The sequence below is a fragment of the Haliotis rubra genome, unplaced genomic scaffold (assembly GCF_003918875.1).
Source record: "Haliotis rubra isolate DU_JTF1 unplaced genomic scaffold, ASM391887v1 Scf1118, whole genome shotgun sequence".
Lineage (NCBI taxonomy): Eukaryota > Metazoa > Mollusca > Gastropoda > Lepetellida > Haliotidae > Haliotis > Haliotis rubra.
Genome location: NW_025765024.1, coordinates 118,501 through 139,613, shown reverse-complemented (window position 1 = coordinate 139,613; position 21,113 = coordinate 118,501). Strand labels below are relative to the sequence as shown.

Here is a 21,113-nt window from a genome sequence, read left to right as displayed (position 1 = left end):
CCGTTAGCCGCCTCTTACGACAAGCATGGGTTACTGAAGATATATTAATTCAGAAGGTGACAATGTTTAGGTCATTGGGAAGTCCGTCATAAAAATCATTCCGCTCCCCCAAACATCAATTATTTTTTTCTGATTTCTAGTAGTCTGATGTAGTAGTCTTGCATTTTATAATATCTAACCCTAATTCCATATAAACAATCTCCCATGCATGACACAGGTTATAATGAGTAGACCAAGTCAACCAAATCAAACAACATGGCCACAGAATCTCTAGTTGCTTTTAACTATTGACATCAGTTAGGGGACTTGGGAGTCTAAATGGGTAGAATGAATTAATCGTATCACCAACTCACCGAGATATCATCGTAGCTACCAAACTGAAGAGTACCATACTTGTCAATGGGAGGTCTCATGTATTCACAGTAGTCGCTGCTCTTGACCAGGTCGAGTTGTCTCACACATGACACGTACGCAAGCCGGGACTGGATCTCTGTCATGTCCAGCACCTGAGGGGAGAGCATGGGGTCATATACATAATGTTACAGCAATCGAATGCATTCATCACTTCATCACAGCCTCACACAGCAAATCTATTCTCTTGGGTTTTGGTTGCATTTTGAAGAATGAATATAACATATTAAACATAGTCTTAAACAGAACCATTTTTTAGATGTGAACATCTAAATGTCAAGTTAATGCCTCCATCAAGTTACCAATGGGTGATGAAGAAAACAATCACATTCTATGTCCAGTTGGTACTCACTTCATTCATGGACACAAAGGTCCAGCACAGCCTTCAAGATTATTACACTTGTGACCATGCACATGTGTGTATAAGTGGCTGTTTGTACTATTCAGGACTTACGCCAGCTAAACAGTGCCAGGCCACTGACACAGTATGCTCCATACTGACATGGTTACAAGACTCTGACACATTATACTGTCTGGGACAGGCAGCACATACTTTATCCATTCCATGCCAAGCATAAGGAAGTGTAACAACAAGAGACACCTTTTAATGTCAAATTTCAATGTCCTTACGTGTGACACCTTTTAATGTCTTTATGTGTGTTTTGCAGTGGAATGAAAACAAAAATTCTAATTATTTAATCCAAATTTTATTTTCCTACAATTGTAAATTTATATATTCACTAACGAATGCAAGATACTGTACGAAAGCTTCTATACCTTGCTGTGGTCCGATCATGACCAAATCATCTCAAACACGTCAAAATATCCAACATCTAACACACAGATGTCTGTTAGACGCAACCCTCTAACATTCTAACACTAATCTCTAATTCTCCAACACCAATCTCTTAACACTCTGTCCGAAGTATCACGAAATACGTTTATATAACAAACATTCATGGAATTTTTGTGCAGTAGCATTTCCGCGAAGCGTTGTGTTTGCGCATGTACAACATTGTCCGAGAACAAAACACAACATCCATAGGATAACTGAACGTCCCAAAACGCAACTGTTCTATAACCTTAACCGAGAACATGCTCATCTGGTGTCCGTGGTCGCAGTGTTTCGGATATTCCATGAACTGTTCTTCAGTCCAATGTGTGACATCTTTTAATGTCTTTAGGTGTGACACCTTAGCTTTTAATGTCTTTAGGAGTGACACCTTTCATTGTCCTTAGGTGTGACACCTTTTAATGTCCTAAGGTGTGACACCTTTTAATGCCTTTAGGAGTGACACCTTCTCATGTCTTTAGGTGTGACACCTTTTAATGTCTTTAGGAGTGACACTTTTTATTGTCCTTCGGTGTGACACCTTTTAATGTCCTTAGGAGCAACACCTTTTAATGTCCTTAGGAGTGACAAGGCTTGGGCTCACCAACATACTGCTGTCCTTGCAAAAACTCTATGTACCAGAACACAGACATTTGATTTACTTGGGCAAATAATTGAAATTTTAACTATAAATTGTATATTTATATACTTATCCTATCTCACGACTTGCACCTCTCTCTCTTCATTCGACCATGAGTGGAAACGAATTAAAACTTTGCTCAAGACCTACCTTGCCCCTCTCCCCGTGCTGTGCATGCCTTCCTGTCTCAGTCGTGCTCACTAGTCCATGACAGCACGAGGCATGCGCAGTCCTCACCCACGTGATCACCTCACATACTCATTCTCGATCTTGGAGCCATAAAAGGACAAAACCGGAACGGTGGTAATCTATGTAGTGGGGAGGTAGGGAGGGACTTTATCGCGTGAGATAGGATAAGTATATAAATATAATTTATAGTTAAAATTTTCAAATTTTTAAACTTATCCTATCTCACGACTTGCACTTATCCCACGGTAGGAAGGTGGGTCATAGATTACCGAAATTCAGCGATAACAGCTAGTGTTACGCCCAAACAACCGTGAGGAAGCAACTGCAAGGTAGGGCAATAACTACCAAGTTACTACGTCATGAGGGTTAGGTCGAACCCATTGACTAACTAAGCACAATTGCTCCCAGGGACCGAGATTCCCGAGCAATGTGGTGTTCAGTCACTACCTTCACTAAGTGAAAGGGCGTGGCTTAACGAAAGTGTAATCAGTCGCATCGCCACGATTTCAAAGGTACCCCGTGAGTAAAAGTCAAACGACTGGTATCGGGCCAGCCCCTGCTTGAAACAACCCCCACAGACACCGTCCCGAGGAGGGTGAAAGAGAAATTGAATCGGTAAAACTCACAATTTTAACGTTCAGTACCACAACATCATCTTATGACTTCCATTACTTACCACAATAAGATCACATAGATGTGTATAGGCACTTAGGAGCATGAACGCTACGAAGTGTAACACTGGGAAGGACTCACTTCACTGACTTAATTACTCCGTGGAGCAGAGGACAGTAAGTGAGGTGGCGACTCTCTGTAGTCTCAAACAAATGAAAGGAGAAAATCTAAATCCCGGAAGAAATAAAGGCGTAAATCAGAAAAAGTTTTTCAGATTTATTCAGATTAATACACAAGCAGAAACGATCGCGACTTGGGATCAACTGCACAGTGGGATCCATATAGCATCGGAGCACAAGGAAGTTCATTATCTGCGATGTTGTGCCGCTGATAACTGCTGGGCAGGACGAGTGGTCCAAACTGATGAAGGCCTTGAATATCCGTCACCGACACATCTCTGAGGTAATGAGACGAAAATACCATGTCAGATCGCCAAAAACACCCCTCCATTATGGCAGTTAACGAACAGTTGCTATGCAACGCCATAGTAGAAGCCAAAGCCCTGGTTTCATGAGGGTTGACTGCCGTGGGGTGGTGGCAAACCGGCAAAAGTGTAGGCTCGTAGTATTGTAGCTCGTAGCCAATATGAGAGTGTTGTGCGAGAAACTTCCGCTTGGAAGCCGTGAACAAGGGTATAAATAGTCTCTCTACGCAGACGGGCGGCTCTTGCGATGCTTTAAGGTAAATGCGAAGTGCTCTGACTGGACAAAGAGACAGATCTTCAACATCTGCTGGACCCAATATGGTAGACAAAGGCGGGATTGTAAAAAGACGATCAGGTTGACCCGGCAACTGTTTTTTTGCAATAAAATCCCAGCGCAATCCCAACAATACCTTGCCATGTCTACTCTGTTCAAAACGGACACGGTTGATATCTAGAGCATGCAGTTCTGATATACGTGCGCTGTGGCCAAGGCAATAAGAAAAAGGTCTTGAATGAAACTTGTTCAAACTCCTTGTCCTGTAAGGGTTCATAATGCTCGGACACTAAGTGGTGCAGGACCACGGATAAGTCCCAAGCTGGTGGATCGAAATTTCCTGGATTGGTCGGCTAGCTTAAAAGAACGAAGCAAATGCAGTTCGGTACCGTGAAACCTTCGCATTGCCAGAAGTCGGTGGCTAGGACCGAATTAAGAGCAGCAAGTAGGTGGCTAAAGTGGAACCCTTGAGTTTCCTTTGTAGCCCGCAAATGTTGTTAATATTCCGCAACAACCTGGGGCTGGAAGCAGTAGTAGGGAAGCGATCCCTCTGACCCGACAATAACATTCAAATTTCTTCCACTTATCGTCATACAAAGAACGGGTAGACGTACGATGAGCTGCAGTGATAGCTGAGGCCACTCTGTGAGAATAACCTTTGGCTATTAGTGATTTCTGCAAATGTGTCATATGTGAAGATTGAACGTCTGTGGTGACTCGTGATACACCGAAAGCGCGATGAACTAGTAGGTCGTCCCGCGCGGGGAAGAGGAATGCTGCTTGACTGACTAGACTTTTAGGCCGGCGAACCAACTTCTTGCTGGCCAAAATGGCGCTACCAAAAGTAGTTGTACTTTGTTGGTTAACAGAATTTTCTGAATGACCTTGTGAAGTAGAGCCGGAGGTGGAAACGCATAAGCGTTGAGGCCTTCCCAAAAGGAATGGCCAGGGTCGTGATCCCAAGCTAGTGGATCTGGAATTGGAGATCTGAATCTCGGCAGTTGGGAGTTGAACCGAGTGGCAAACAGGTCGACACTCGGTCGAGATCGGGTAAATTATCGTCCGAAAAATCTTGGGCAGGAATTGCCACTCTGTGTAGGCGACGGGCGACTGGAGCGAGACAGAGTGTAGCGGCAATCATGTTCTTTGTTCGGGGAATGTGCCTGGCTCTTGCGACGATGTTGAGAGAATCTATCAGAAGATAGAAACGAAACGTCCCACTGTAGGAGTGCTGCTGAACCCGTCGACCCTAGGTGATTGATGTACCACACTACCGTCCGAGTTGTTGGACTGTATCAGCAGGTGAGACATCTTGAGTAGAGCCGCCCAGTGCTGAATCGCCAGTAATACTGCCTTGAACTCCAGAATGTTGATGTGGAGTGACTTGTCTTCGGACGACCACTGCCCTGCCACTTGATGCTGAAGGAAGTGGGTGCCCCAACCTTCTAGAGAGGCCCACAAACAACTGATGGGTTGGACTGAAGGGCACCAAAGAGACGCCGGGCGCAAACATTCTGTACGTTGAGCCACCAACGTAAATTGGGCGTAGTTCCCTGGGTAACCGAATCAACACCTGAGGGTTGTTGGTTTGAAGATGAGGGTGCAGAAATAACTGAAGTGGGCTAAGCTGCAGTTGACCTCTGTAAGTCAGAGCCTGAGCTGATCGTTAAGACGCCCAGCAACTCCTGCCACTGGCGTAGAGTTCTGGGGTGATCCAAGGCTAGCGGAACCAGGCGCTGAATTTTGGTCCACCTGTCCTGGGGAACAAACAACTTGGCTTGTTCTGTGTCGAAGATTGCTCCTATGAACTGAAGTCTGCGAGTCGGTGTTAACTCCGACTTCTCAGAATTGAGGAGCCACCCTAACTGTTTGAGCAGCCTGATGGTGAACTCCCCGATGGATTTGAAGAACGTTTGGATCCTGTTGTGCCTGAATACAATCGTCGATATATAGCTTTCGAAAGTCACTCCCGAGAATGTAGGAAACTGCTGATGGGTTTGGTCACCCGAGTAAAAAGCCACGGGCCGTAGAGATTCCAAATGGAAGGACGTTCCATTGGTAGTGATGGCCCCCGAAGGTGAACCTTAGATATTTCCGATGATCTGGGTGAATCGGAATGTGCAGGTATGCGTCTTGAAGATCGAGGGATATAAGGAAATCCCCTTTCTTCAGAATTGAGCGGAGAAGACTGACCGATACCATGCGAAAATGAGGTGGTTGTTGCAGGAATCGAGCGTTGAATGTCTTCATATTGAAGATGAGGCGCAACTTGCTGGAGTTTTTCTTTGGCACCAGAAAAATCGGGGAGTAAAATCCTGGAGTTATGCACACCTGATCTAGGTGTTCTATTGCATGTTTCTCCAGTAGAGTTTGGATTGTAGTCGAAAGGACTGCAGCCCGATCCAGAGGATATATTTGCTGCAAGGGTTGAGTGGTGAGGGGTGGATCCCCGACCACAGGCAGTCGATAGCCGTGAATGAGAGTCATTGTGACAAAAGGATCTCCCAGAACCTCCCAGTTGGGAGCAAACAGACCTAACCTCCTTCCTACAGGGGAATCGAACACTGGAACCACCGGATCCGGCAGAACCAATCCGAGCTCTGACTTCCGTGAGTCACTGTTTGGACTGTCTATGTCCAGTTCCCGTCGGGTCGATAGGGCGGCGTGATCTGCGGAACCACGAAATGGCCTCCTGCCTCTGCCACGTGCTTGAGAAGGCGCCGTGCCTTTCATACAGTCCCGGAGGTCTGGGTTGGAAGGGGTAATTGTGCGGTTGGCGATGCCGAAATAGAATCTTGAGCTGAATTTTTGCAATTCCAAGAGATCAACAGATACTTGAAATTGGTTAAGACGGTCCACCTTGGATGCGATTTCAGCAATAGCCCCACTGAACACCGTATCCCCCGACCATGGTTGACGAAATAATTCAGCCTTGAATCTATCTTCCCATGAGGAGAAATTCAACGGACCCCGTCGCCGTATTGCAAGTAAATAGCCAAAAATGAGACAATTGCTCGAAGACCACCTGGAATTGGTCTAAAATCAGAGTCATACTACCCCTGATGTATGCGTCCTGGTCCGTATATGCATGATTGACCGCCTCCGCCAACAGCGTCAACAGCTGAAATAATGCAGCTAATGGCAGGGATAGCATGGCGAACCGTAGTATCTAAGTGAGCCAATTCCCTGTCTTCCACCAAATACGGCGAAATGGAACGCTTGCCACAGACCATGGAAATGTCATCATCGACTGAAGGTGCCGCTGACCAAAGTTTGGTCACACCATGAGTATGTGCCGTGGATGGTCTGAACCTTGGAGCAGACAAACCATCCTTCGTCCTTCTAAGCTTGTTGAAAGCTGCGTCAAGAGAAGAAGGCAATTGTTGAAGACATGGACGCAAAGGAAGTGTGATACTGGCAACATCTCTATTAGTCATGGCATAAGACGTGGCCAAATCATCTGGAGATTTACTAAGAGGTAGCTGAAGTTTTTCAACTATCCAGGCTAACACGTGAGCCGGTTCAACAACATCAAAACTGCCATCAGGAGTGGAGATGTCTGACTGCCCAGGTGAAGGGAAAGTAGTCTGAGATCGAGTCCGATCCCTCAAATTCCCAGAACGATTATTGCTAAGTACGCCAGACGATTGTTGAACATGTGAGGACGAAAGTGACACTGATTCCAAGCAGACGTAACGGCACGAAGCATGGTATCTAAATCCGGCTGGAGCGGAATCAATAGCAGGATTCCAAGACTCAGCAATAATCTGTGACCGGGCAAAATAGAAGTGGAAAGGCGTGAAGGTGAACGCTGATCCACTGAAGCGTAACGCTGCCTAGCAGGTGAAACCACCCGTACAGAACGGCGTTGCTGATGTGTACTATCATGTAAAGGCACTGACCGTAAGACGTTACTAGCACTAGGCTGGCTAGAGGGGATATTCTGATTCCCCTGAGGTGAATGAGACCGATTCCTATTATCCCTCTGACGCAAAGACACCAAGCGGTTAGGTGAACCGGATGGAAATGGCGAACCACTTCGACTAGGTGAGACTGAACGACTACGGGAATCAAAACGCTGTGGTGAGTCGAAACGGAAACACCTGTTGAGGTGAATTGAGTCGGTAATGTGAACCGGTTCGTCCTGGTGAACCTATTTGAGTACATGAAACAGTACGGCCAGAGGAACCCATTCGACTACGTGAATCAGTTCGATCAACTGAACTCATTCGAGGAAGTTCTGGTGAGCCGGCTGGGCCGTGTGAGCCGGTTCGGCCTGGTGAACCGGCTTGGCTGTGTGAGCCGGCTCGGCCGTGTGAGCCGGTTCGGTAAGGTGAGCCGGTTCGGCTATGTGAGTCTGCTCGGCTGTGTGAGCCGGCTCGACGTTGTGAGTCGGTTCGGCAGGGTGAGCCGGTTCGGCAGGGTGAGCCGGTTCGGCGGGGTGAGCCGGCTCGGTGGGGTGAGCCGGCTCGGGAAAGTGAACGAGACCTAGAACGACTCTTGCCAGCCGTGGAAGAACGCATTCGAACCTTCGCACCAGATGGTGATTCAACTCGTGTGGGTGAATTGTTCCGGTTAGATGAAACCGTGGAATTAGGAGAACGGGTACGTTCCAACCGCACCGATCCCCGCTTTGACGATGAATGCTTAGAAGTTCTCGAAGTCTGTGATTGTTCCCGAAGAAACAGACCTACGAGATAATGTAGATCGCAGGTCTGGCGTAGAAGAAATATCGGTCATTACCACCCTGGTACGCTCCTGAGAACGTAACCTGGGTGAGGGAAGCTCCCCTAAAAGCCTTCTAACGTTCTCAGATAAATAGGAATCTGACGAAGCGTCCATAAAATCTTCGTCAGGCAAGACGGGCGATTGAGAACGGTGAGCAGTGAGGGTGGGGCGATCTAAGCATTGTTTCTTAGCGGGAGATGGACCAGACCCCGCAGAATTAGTCCTAGCCCTATCTGCCAAACGTCTGGCACAAGCACGTTTGTAAGATTTAAACGCCTCATTAGACAGACCTGAACACTTAGGACAGCGTGTGTCCCAGTCACAAACACCCACACAATCAACACACGATGTGTGAGGGTCCCATGCTGAAAATACTTTATTACAACGGGCGCAAAACTTCCGTTTACTGGCCTTAACAGGCTTAACCATTTTGAGCAATTCTCAGACGAAAATTTTTCACGTCCACTCAGTGGAGCGACAAGAAAGAGAATGAGTATGTGAGGTGATCACGTGGGTGAGGACTGCGCATGCCTCGTGCTGTCATGGACTAGTGAGCACGACTGAGACAGGAAGGCATGCACAGCACGGGGAGAGGGGCAAGGTAGGTCTTGAGCAAAGTTTTAATTCGTTTCCACTCATGGTCGAATGAAGAGAGAGAGGTGCAAGTCGTGAGATAGGATAAGTTTAAAAAATTTGTGATTTAAGTAGCAACCTTCATCCTCAACCACGTAGCCTGGGTTTAACTTAAACTCACCTGAGCTGATTCCATCAAATATAACATAACCTTTCACAGGTATAATCATCTAAAACATACCCCAAGCTCTATTTTCACAGGGGCTTGAGGAGAAGTACCCTATCTGTAACACTGAATTTCGAACTGGAAACTGATGCTGCTATATCTTACCTTGACATTCTCCGTCCATGGATTCCACCGTTTCCATAGTAACCACCATCCTGAAACCTGGTCCCCATAGTTGAGGAAGTTGGACTCCTCCTCACTGCCGACGTCCAGGGCGAGGGTTGTCTGGGCCCCGAATGCCCTCATCACATCAGCTGGAGGGAAACCATCAGTTCAGTAGGAGGTACATCAGTGTACACACTCTTGGGATCTTATTGTCTGTTTCTTGTTGATAAATGCGGTACTTAACAGTAATATAGCTATATGACAACGGCCTGTTAATAATCAAGTCTGGCTAAAACCATGTGACTGATAGCATGACCAACACTCCACACCATCACGATGTGATGACACAAGTGAAGTGAGTCACTAAGACAACCGGATCCTTTTGGACACTTCTCACAACAAATGCCAAATACTTTTAGGGATTTTAGAGACACAACACTGAGTGAGTGAGTGACTTAAGTTTTATGCCAAACTCAGCAATATTCCAGCTACATGGCAGCGGTCTGTAAATAATCGAATCTGGACCAGACAATCCAGTGATCAACAGCATGAGCATCAATCTACGCAACTGGGATACGATGGCATGTGTCAACCAAATCAGCGAGCCTGACCACCCGATCCCGTTAGTCGCCTCTTACGACAAGCATGGGTTACTGAAGATCAATATTCTAACCCGGACATTCACGGGGAAGAGACACAACAGATCAATTGAAGTCAAATTATAGTTTGGGATTGTAACATATGAATATTTGTTTGAGACCATATTTGCATGTTTACCTGGAACATTGTTGACATATCCTCCGTCCAGTAAGTGGTGACCATCCATAGGGTCACACATCGGGGGCAGGTAGCCAGACAGCGACATGGAAGCTCGCACATACCGCCACAAACTACCTGTACACACAATACACTTGTATTCAACTAATAATATGGTTAATGATTCACAGAAAGTTAGATATATACTTTAGAATAATAATTCCAGACATTCCGAATTGGTTCAGTTTAGGGTTGTCACCCCTGCATCATGTGGATATTGAAGCCACATCATTTGTGCTGATCAACTCTCAACTCTGTGTGAACCTGTGACAGGTTGATGGTTACACTGTTAACAACTGCTTCATACTGGCAGCAATAGGTTCCAAATATCACAATGCTTCTGCCAAAACTGTATGAGTTGTCATCTATGACAAGGAGATGCTTGGTACACCTCATTTCCTTCTATCCTGGGGCGGTGGGGTAGTCTAGTGGTTAAAGCGTTGGCTCGTCATGCCGAAGACCCGGGTTCGAATCCCCACATGGGTACAATCAGTGAAGCCCATTTCCTGATGTCCCCCGGTTCGAATCCCCACATGCCGTGATATTGCTGGAATATTGCTAAAAGCGGCGTAAAACCAAACTCAGTCAGTCAGTCAGTCCTTCTATCCTACATGTGGAGTGTTAAGTGGAGCTGTGTTGGAGACAGACCTGTAGTGTGTATCCTCATGCTGGAGTTGGAGATGTCGGTGGTCACACAGAAGTATGGCAGCCACAGGTCCTCCACCTGCCTGTCCTTGAACACCTGTTCAATACATCGGTTGAAGGCACCACCTGTCAACATGGTAAATATACTCTGGTTGAAAGCATCTTTTGATATGCCCACCTGACCAACATTGTAAATAAGCACTGGTTGAAAGCACCACCTGACAAAATGGTAAGTATGTATACATCACCTGTCAACTTCAGTTTATCTAGATTTTATATATCTAGCTTACTTCATCTTTCTAGCTGACTATCTAGTCTACTGTCTATCTAGATGACTACCACATAAATAGCTAAGGAGTTAATTAACTACAATCTATTTAGCTGACAACACTTAATTTGGCTGGTTATTCCTTAGAATGGCTATCAAGCTAGCTACCTATCTAGCTGAGTATAATATATAGAGAATACTACACGAGGCCTCATTACATAAGAATTATACAAAACGAGTGTCCTTCCTATGGCATCCTATTAAAATTGTAGAATGAATGAATTCACGTGTTTGTAAGGAATGAGAAAGTAGTCCTGACACAAAGTAACCTAACTGAGAGGTCATCGGTTAGCTGACTATATGGGTAACAACATATATTGCTGACTATATAGGTAACAACATATCTCGCTGACAATATAGGTAACAATCTAGCTGACTATATCTAAGGTAACAACATATCTAGCTGACTATATGGGTAACAACATATATTGCTGACTATATATGTAACAACATATCTCGCTGACCATATAGGTAACAACATATCTCGCTGATCATATAGGTAACAACATATCTAGCTGACAATATAGGTAACAACATATCTCGCTGACCATATATGTAACAACATATCTCGCTGACAATATAGGTATCAACAAATCTAGCTGACTATATCTAAGGTAACAACATATCTAGCTGACTATATCTAAGGTAACAACATATCTTGCTGACCATATAGGTAACAACATATCTAGCTGACTATATAGGTAAATGTAACAACATATCTAGCTGACTATATAGGTAACAACTATATAGCTGACTAACAACATATCTAGCTGACTATATAGGTAACAACATATCTCGCTGACCATATAGGTAACAACATATCTAGCTGACCATATAGGTAACAACATATCTAGCTGACTATATAGGTAACAACATATCTAGCTGACTATATAGGTAACAACATATCTAACTGACCATATAGGTAACAACATATCTAGTTGACTATATCTAAGGTAACAACATATCTAGCTGACTATATAGGTAACAACATATCTAGCTGACTATATCTAAGGTAACAACATATCTAGCTGACTATATAGGTAACAACATATCTCGCTGACCATATAGGTAACAACATATCTAGCTGACTATATCTAACGTAACAACATATCTCGCTGACTATATCTAAGGTAACAACATATCTAACTGACTATATCTAAGGTAACAACATATCTCGCTGACCATATAGGTAACAACATACCTAGCTCACTACAGTCTATCTAGCTGACCATATATCTAGCTGGTATGTTAACTACATACCATCTATCTACCTCAGTATAATCTCACCTGTAAACATTGAGGTAACTGGATATGTCAGATCAATAATTTTCTTCCAGAGAGAGGTCATGTCCTGCAAATAAAACACATTTATAGCAGAAATGTTATTTGTTCAAAAGATTCAGGTTAATGGAAAAAAATCTCAATATATTTGATTTGATTGTACTGACAACTTCACTGTGAGCAAATTGCTGGTCTGATATAGCTGTTGATAGACTGGAATTTACCAAGATGAAGTATGAGTTGAAATATTTGACTGAAGGTGTTATACTGTACACATTAAGTTAAAGGACACTGAGCTATGTCAAAGTCTGACTCTAGTTGCTCTGTCATGTGTGGCAGGGACAGCATGCTATATGTGGGTGTCCATTAAGTTCTGTTGAGAAGCATAAAGGCTGTTGTTTTGTAAATGCGGTGATTTACAGTAATTTCACAATAGTCAAAATGGCCTCCTGACACATGCACATCATTGACACTGGTGGTTATGGCTACTCTCTGCTTGTAAGTACTCAAAATCTACCAAGTTCTTAGCTCTTTTATTCCAAATCCTTTTACGATAAGTTGCCTGTTAACAATCTCAACACATTTACAAAGAAATTGGTTCAGATGTTTTAGAGTCCTGCATTAAGTATATGACCAAATGATCATGACCAATGTTTTGTCAACACCAGACAGTGAAACAACTCACCATTGCCCACTCTCTGGCCCGCTGTGTGAAGCGAGTGTAGTTCTGCTCCTCACACCAGAGGGCGCCGATGAAAGATCCCATACTTGTCCCCCCGACCATGTCTATGGGGATACCCGCTTCTGTGATCGCCTTGATCATACCAACATGAGACAGTCCTCTGAGGGAAAAACACATTCAACAGTTACATAAAACATCACTGATTCATTGATGAAGGTAACGAAACTTGACCAATGAAATAAAGTATGTATATGGGGAAACTTATCCTTGTATTACGCAGACTCTCACCTGGATCTTCCATCAACTCTATAATCCCTCCCATGTTCACCTTACCAAACCCTCACCTCCTTAATCCCACCCGTTCTCACCTGAGTCCTCTCTCATCACTTCAAACAACCCCATTCTCACCTGGCTGCTCTTCCACCAATTTAAACTTCCCCATTCTCACCTGGCTCATCTCATTAAACAATCCTCACCTGATTCCTCTCTCATCACCCCATTCTCACCTGACACCTCTTCTACCACTCTAAACAACCCCATTCTCACCTGACACCTCTTCTACCACTTTAAACAACTCCATTCTCACCTGAATCACCCCCAACCTTTTCAAACAACTCCATTCTCACCTGAATCCTCACCCACCTCCTCAAACAACACCATTTCTCCCCTTGGCCTTCATCTCTTTAAACAACGCTATTCTCACCTGAATCGTCTTCCACCTCCTCAAACAACTCCATTCTCACCTGATTCATCACCCATCTCTTCAAACAACTCCATTCTCACCTGAATTGTCTCCCACCTCCTCAAACAACACCCTGTCTCCCCTTGGCCTTCATCTCTTTAAACAACTCTATGCTCACCTGAATCGTCTCCCACCTCCTCAAACAACTCCATTCTCACCTGATTCGTCACCCACCTCTTCAAACAACTCCATTCCCACCTGAATCGTCTCCCACCTCCTCAAACAACACCATTTCTCCCCTTGGCCTTCATCTCTTTAAACAACTCTATTCTCACCTGAATCGTCTCCCACCTCCTCAAACAACTCCATTCTCACCTGATTCATCACCCACCTCTTCAAACAACTCCATTCTCACCTGAATCGTCTCCCACCTCCTCAAACAACACCATTTCTCCCCTTGGCCTTCATCTCTTCAAACAACTCCATTCTCACTTGAATCGTCTCCCACCTCCTCAAACAACACCATTTCTCCCCTTGGCCTTCATCTCTTTAAACAACTCTATTCTCACCTGAATCGTCTCCCACCTCCTCAAACAACTCCATTCTCACCTGATTCATCACCCACCTCTTCAAACAACTCCATTCTCACCTGAATTGTCTCCCACCTCCTCAAACAACACCATTTCTCCCCTTGGCCTTCATCTCTTTAAACAACTCTATGCTCACCTGAATCATCTCCCACCTCCTCAAACAACTCCATTCTCACCTGATTCGTCACCCACCTCTTCAAACAACTCCATTCCCACCTGAATCGTCTCCCACCTCCTCAAACAACACCATTTCTCCCCTTGGCCTTCATCTCTTTAAACAACTCTATTCTCACCTGAATCGTCTCCCACCTCCTCAAACAACTCCATTCTCACCTGATTCGTCACCCACCTCTTCAAACAACTCCATTCTCACCTGAATCGTCTCCCACCGCCTCAAACAACACCATTTCTCAGACGGGCCTTCATCTCCTTAAACAACTCAATTCTCACCTGGCTCCTCCACCACCCAGTACCAGGCCAATGGACGTTCCTGTGAGATAGCGAGCCAATCTGGAGAAGTCCTTCTGTCGATGTGGCGGCTTCTCAAACAGTTTGTCATACATATCAAGCTGAAACAAACCCATGACATGGGCCTTGTATTCATTCAGAATACAGTATGTATACACTCATGCTTCATTCCAAGTACATAGTAAGCAAAGTCAAAGTTAACACAAGATACAATTTACGAATTATACACACTATTCTTTGACAAAATTTACAAAGAAGTGCCATGACTGACTGACTGACTGAGTTTGGTTTTACGCCGCTTTTAGCAATATTCTTAGCAATATCACGGCGGGGGACACCAGAAATGGGCTTCACACATTGTGCCCATGTGGATATTCGAACCCGGGTCTTCGGCGTGACGAGCCAACGCTCTAACCATTAGGCTACCCCACCACCCCGGAGAGCCATGAAAAGAAACTTAATTCAAGAACACCAGCAACTTTCACTTTCAGAGATTTTGTCATAGTCCTTAACCTTACAAGCTTTCTAAATCTTTATAGTAGTGCTGAGGTAGCCTGGTGGTTAAAGCGTTCACTTGTCATGCTGAAGACCCAGGTTTGAGTCCCAACATGGGCACTATGTGTGAAGCCCATTTGTGGGGTCTCCAGCCGTGATATTGCAAAAATAGGCATAAAACTAAACTCACTCACACTAAATCTTTTTTTACGGAACAAATATCAGACTAAATATTATTTAACTGGACAAAACTAACACATTTCACATTTGATGTCATACTTACCCTCTTCTGTAGAGGTTTTTTACTGAAGACCCTGGGTGGACAGCGGATATGATGATGATGTGAGCACCAGTCCCGAGCATTGAGCCAGTCTGCAGTTCGCCTCGGAGTCTCTGCATCCTCTCTGTGCAGCAACACCAACTCCTTCTGGGCCCTGATGGCGATTCCTTCCACCTCCTTCTCAACCTGGCGACATGGCAGCATGAGGAGTTTAGTCACTGCCATGGCAACAGTATACACTAGCGGATAGCTACCATTAACTCCAGTTAGGTCAATATTTTAAAAAGAAGGCAAGCATTAGGGGTGCAACATTTCACCATCTGGTTGGTCATCCCAACTGCTTTAATAATGAAAGGATAGTAATCTTAGCTTCACTGTGTATCATATTGAGACCTCACTATGTATTGTTCAGTCTTCTGTACAATCTTCCTTGTAAACCATCCCGCCATCCCATGTATTCTCTACTGTATATCTGTACCTCTTATGCCGAGTATCCCCGCCTGAGTGTAATAAATGTTCTGTTCTGTTCCTAAAACTGTTGTGGGCATGTTCCAATGTGTATGCATCATTCAAGCTTGCAGGTCTTAATTTCTAAAACATCATTTAATGATGCCTGTACATTGTGTTCAGATTGTACTGGTCAATGCTAAGCAAATTTGTTGAATTGAGACTGGTTAAAAAATGGAATCAAACCCAGGAAATCACTGTAATTATTTTTTCAGAGAAAACAAATACCGTGAAAAATCTGGGAAATGTCTATCACAAATATTCTGTCTCTACCTTGATATAACTAATCTCACTTGCATACATACTGTCTTGTGATACCAAGTGTATTGTATTGGTCTATGGCAACACTTTCAATTACAGGAAAATCTACACATGCTAAAGACTTCATCGCTGATCTCAACTGGTCACTTACAGTCCCCACACGGTGTGGTCATGGTCAGCTTGAGCCACAATGAGGATACAGTCAGCCTGCCTGATACAGTTCTTGGTCCACCTTGTCATGGTGTAGTCACACTGATACAGCACCATACGATGAATGTCTTCCTGCTGACCCAGCCAGCTGAACAGCCGGAACTCATTCACACTGAAAACACCAACAAGCACACTTAGAGTGAGTGAGTGAGTGAGTGAGAGAGTATGGTTTTACGCCGCTTTTAGCAATATTCTAGCAATATCACGGCGGGGGACACCAGAAATGGGCTTCACACATTATACCCATGTGGGGAATCGAACCCGGGTCTTTGGTGTGATGAGCGAACGCTTTAACCACTAGGCTACCCCACCGCTTGATGTCGAATATGAAGAAAATCCAATGAACGGTTCTTGAGGTATCTTGCTGACAAGCTTAACATGCAGCTTAACATGCTGAAATCTTCAGAGTGTCGCTATGACCTTGAGAATTAAGTGAAGGTCAACAGAATCGACTGAGCCCTGCATCTTCCGCAGACAAAGCTTGGTGTTGAATATGAAGAAAATCCAGTGAACGGTTCTTGAGATATCTCGCTGACAAAGGTAAAAACGTTAAAGTCCCCTTGTGACCTTGAAATGAAGGTAAAGGTCACTAAACCTGACTGAGACATTTCTTTTACTGTGAGTGAGTGAGTGAGTATGGTTTTATGCCGCTTTTAGCAATATTCCAGCAACATCACGGCGGGGGACACCAGAAATGGGCTTCACACATTGTGCCCATGTGGGGATTCGAACCTGGGTTTCGGCATGACGAGCCATCGCTTTAACCATTAGGCTACCCCACCGCCCCTCTTTTACTGTGATGAACCTAGGTACCAAATATGAAATAATCCAGTCAACGGTTCTTAAGATATTCCAATTCGTACGTACGTATACGTTCGGACGAACGGAGCCTAATACTATATCCCCCGCTTCGCGCTAAAAGTGAGGCGGGGGATAATAATAATTTAACCAAACCTGAAGAGGTTTTAAATTCTTCGAAGAGAGTCGTCCTTGGGGTACATATTATGCATTTTCCGAGCTGAAAATGTCCTGTGACAGTTGTATCAATGTTTTTGAATAAAATATTGTACAATAAATAAAAATCTTTTTATTTATTATACGGCCCCAACCCCGTGGAGTTACCTCCCGTTACGCATGCTCACCAACTGGGTAAGCACCTAGGCCCGTATCATCATTCCTTCTGCTGAATAAATCAGTGAACAGAATTGCGGGGAGGCGGGAGGCCATACCCCAAGGACGACTCTCTTCGAAGAATTTAAATCCTCTTCAGGTTTGGTTAATTCTTCTTCATAGAGATCGTCCTTGGGGTACATATTATGCATAAACACAGACTCCCAAAGACCGGAGGCCAGGGAGGAGGGAATTCTGTCAAAGCACACACAAATAGCGATCGTTAATTGAATAATGTAACAGACGCCATAATCACTCACCTGTCACATGTCCCGGTTTACGCTTCCGCGAGAGGCATTATGGGAGGGTAACTGACAGGGAGGAATTGTACTCAGAGACGACCTCGCAGGTTAGCATAAGAATTCGCACATGGTGCGAATGTAAACAAAAACCCACCCACCTTGTGTCGATTAGAGAGCACCGGAGGGGAAAAACGCTCACTACCGACCAGAATCTCCGAAGAGGATCGAAAGGAGGTTATACACCCAGCAGCGGATAGGTCAATAAAAACACAGTATTGAACAGCAGCGTCAACAAAACCAATGAACCAAGACTCACTCGGTCAGGGTGGCAGGACACTGTCCACTGGAGAGAACAGAACGGCCAAAGCTCGCACGATTACGGGAATGTGTATCGAGCTGATAGTGCCGAATAAACGTGCTAGGCCGGCTCCAAATAGCGGCAGAGCAGATCTCTTCAATGGGGAGTGCCGATGCAAAAGCTTTTGATGCGGCTACTGCCCTGACCGAGTGAGCCTTCAACCCCTCAGGGGGAGGCTTGCCCTTAGCCTGATACGCAGCACAAATAGCCGAGACGAGCCAGCGAGACAAAGTCTGCTTGCTCGCCGGCAGCCCAGCCTTCCCGCCACCTTAACAGCAGAACAGATGGGTACCCGTACGGATCCCTCGTGTTCGTTTGATATAGACCTTGAGAGTCTTACGGACATCCAACGGGTGAGTGCTCGTAGGAGAGGTCCCCGAAGTGGAAGGCTGGGTAAGAGTAGGATGTTCGATAGGAGCTGTCACATGGAAAGCGTGATCGACCTTCGGGCGGTAAGTATCCGGGAGGCGAATACTGACACGATCAGTGTGGAACACAGTCAGCGCCGGGTCGGACGACATAGCATGTAAGTCTCCAACCCTATGCCCAGATGTTACCGCCACCAGAAATACAGCCTTCCAGGTTAACAACTGAATGGAAATAGCCGATAGGTGTGAGAACATAGGACCGGACAGCCAATCGAGCACAATTGACAAATCCCAAGGTGGGCTGGTTCGCCTGACAGCAGGTCGAACCCGATCCACGCCAGCTAAAAAGCGCTGTACAAGAGGGTGCTGCCCCAGAAGAGCACCATCGACAGGGGTGTGAAAAGTGGAAATAGCGGTGGAGTAGCCACGAATGGTCGAAGCCGCCAGGCCTTCTTCCAAACGAGCTTGCAAAAACTCCAATACTCGGACTAAATCCGCAGAAAAGGGATCTGCAATCCCCCTATCTGAACACCAGCGCGCATAGCGGGACCACCTATCCTCGTACTGAACGTTTGTCGAATCCCTCCTCGAAGCCAGAATTGTGTCTGCAACTGCTGCAGGAATTCCGCGTGCTTCGAGGTTAGACCTGACAGAGGCCAAGCCACCCACTGAATCCTTGGATTGGGGTGTGGCGCGCCATTCTGAGTGAGAATGTCCGGTCGCAAAGGTAATAGAACAGGAGGCTGAGCCAGAAACCTGAGAATTACCGGAAACCAGCTCTGTGATGGCCAAAGCGGTGCCAGTAGCACAAGCAGTCGAGCTGGCTGGGTTGACAGCTGTGAGAGGACACGGGGAATGAGTGGTAACGGCGGGAACGCCCAGAGCACTTTGCCCGTCCAATCCAGCAGGAAGGCGTCGGCAGCCAACGCCCTCGGGTCCGGTATTCGAGAGCAGAACACGGGTGTCTGATTCGTCCCGCCGGACGCAAACAGATCCACCTGGAACGACCCGTACAACTGGGAGATAACTCCAAATATCTGCCGGTCAAGCATCCACTCGTGCGGGGCCAGGATCCTGCGAGAGAGAGTGTCTGCTCGCACGTTCTCCAGCCCCGGGAGATAAACAGGGAGTACCTGACAATCGCACTGGTCGCACCAGAGGAGAAAGTCCCATGTCTCCCGGAGGAGCTCTCGGGACACCGTGCCGCCTTGCTTCAGGATGTACGACATGGCCGTCTGGTTGTCCAACTGAAGACGAACCACCTGGCCCTGGACATGCTCTCGGAAGCGCTCAAAAACCAACCGCACAGCTCTCAGTTCCAACACGTTGATGTGAAGGTGGGCTTCGGCTTCGGACCAGAGTCCGGACACCGACAGACTGCCCAGAACACCCCCCCAGCATCGGTCTGAACTGTAAGAGCTGGCGTCGGGATTTCCAAGGGGACCCCCCTGGTGAGATTCCCGACATTGGTCCACCACTGAAGGTGAGGAGACAACCACCCGGGGACTGTGGACTCCGCTCCAGGTCCTCCGAGTGAGCCCACAGACTCGCCAAAGCTAGCTGTATAGGGCGCATCTTCAGCCGCGCCCGCCACACTACAGAGATCGTCGCCGCCATATGGCCCAGTAGACGGAGTCAAGTCCGTGCTGGTGCCTGGGGCTGGGAGAGGAACGAAGACACCATCTCCCGTACTCTGGTGACCCGGTCGGGCGACAAGGAAAAAAGATCCTTGTGTGTTTGGAACCTTGCCCCGAGAAAAACCAAGTCCTGGGTGGGTACCAGGTCGGATTTCTTGAGGTTGATGATCCACCCCAGTCGAACTAGAATGTCTATCACCTTGTGAGTAGAATCTAGGCTCGCTGGCTGTGTTAGTGCACCGAGCAACCAGTCGTCGAGGTAAGGGTACCAACGCCTTCCTTGCGAGCGAGCGAGGGTAGCCGGGACTAACATGAGCTTGGTGAACACCCCGGGGGGAGTGGATGTGCCAAAGGGGAGCACCGTGAATTGGTAACACATCCCGTCGTAAGAGAACCGAAGGTACTGCTTGAACGATGGATGTATGGGCACATGCAGATACGCATCCTTGAGGTCGATTGACGTGAGCCAATCGCCGGGCTGAACAGAGGAGATCACCGAGCGCAGTGTCTCCATCTTGAAGGATGGAACTTCGAGCATGCGATTCAACCCCTTGAGGTTGAGAATGGGACGGAACCCGCCGTCTTTCTTCGGAACGAGGAAGTACGTGGAGTAAAATCCCGCCTGTTCCTCGCCTGGTGGTATGCGCTCGATAGCGGACTTGTCCAGCAAAGCCTGGACTTTGTCGCGCAGTATGTCCGCCCTTGCCTGACATGACGGCACCGGAGTGCGGCGTATGCCGGTGAAGTCTGGCGGACCTCGCTTCCACAGTGGTAGATGGCCGACACTGACGGTGGACAGCACCCAAGGGTTGCTGGTAGCCTTCTCCCACTCCGGCAGGAATAGAGAGAGGCGGCCTCCCACTGGGACGGTGGGTAAGAGCGCGTGAGTGGTCCCGAGTAGCGGAGCTGACTGGGAGTGACACACGTCCGGTTCTACAGCCTGATGGGTTAACGGGAGGTCGGGGCAGACCTCCCGCGCCCGCGAAAAGGCTGGGAGCCAGTCGAAGAGGACTGCTCTT

At 46.5% G+C, this 21,113-nt stretch overlaps 1 protein-coding gene across 1 annotated transcript in view; it reads right to left on the bottom strand.

The window, feature by feature from the left end:
• LOC124289283 (patatin-like phospholipase domain-containing protein 7) overlaps positions 1 to 21,113 on the bottom strand; it is an 88,606-nt gene that overhangs the window by 8,435 nt on the left and 59,058 nt on the right. Inside the window, 10 exon segments of the mRNA XM_046725897.1 lie at positions 354 to 506; positions 9,075 to 9,223; positions 9,852 to 9,968; positions 10,539 to 10,661; positions 12,151 to 12,214; positions 12,830 to 12,986; positions 14,549 to 14,667; positions 15,345 to 15,527; positions 16,232 to 16,238; positions 16,270 to 16,431. Of these exon segments, the coding sequence (XP_046581853.1) occupies positions 354 to 506; positions 9,075 to 9,223; positions 9,852 to 9,968; positions 10,539 to 10,661; positions 12,151 to 12,214; positions 12,830 to 12,986; positions 14,549 to 14,667; positions 15,345 to 15,527; positions 16,232 to 16,238; positions 16,270 to 16,431 (1,234 nt within the window).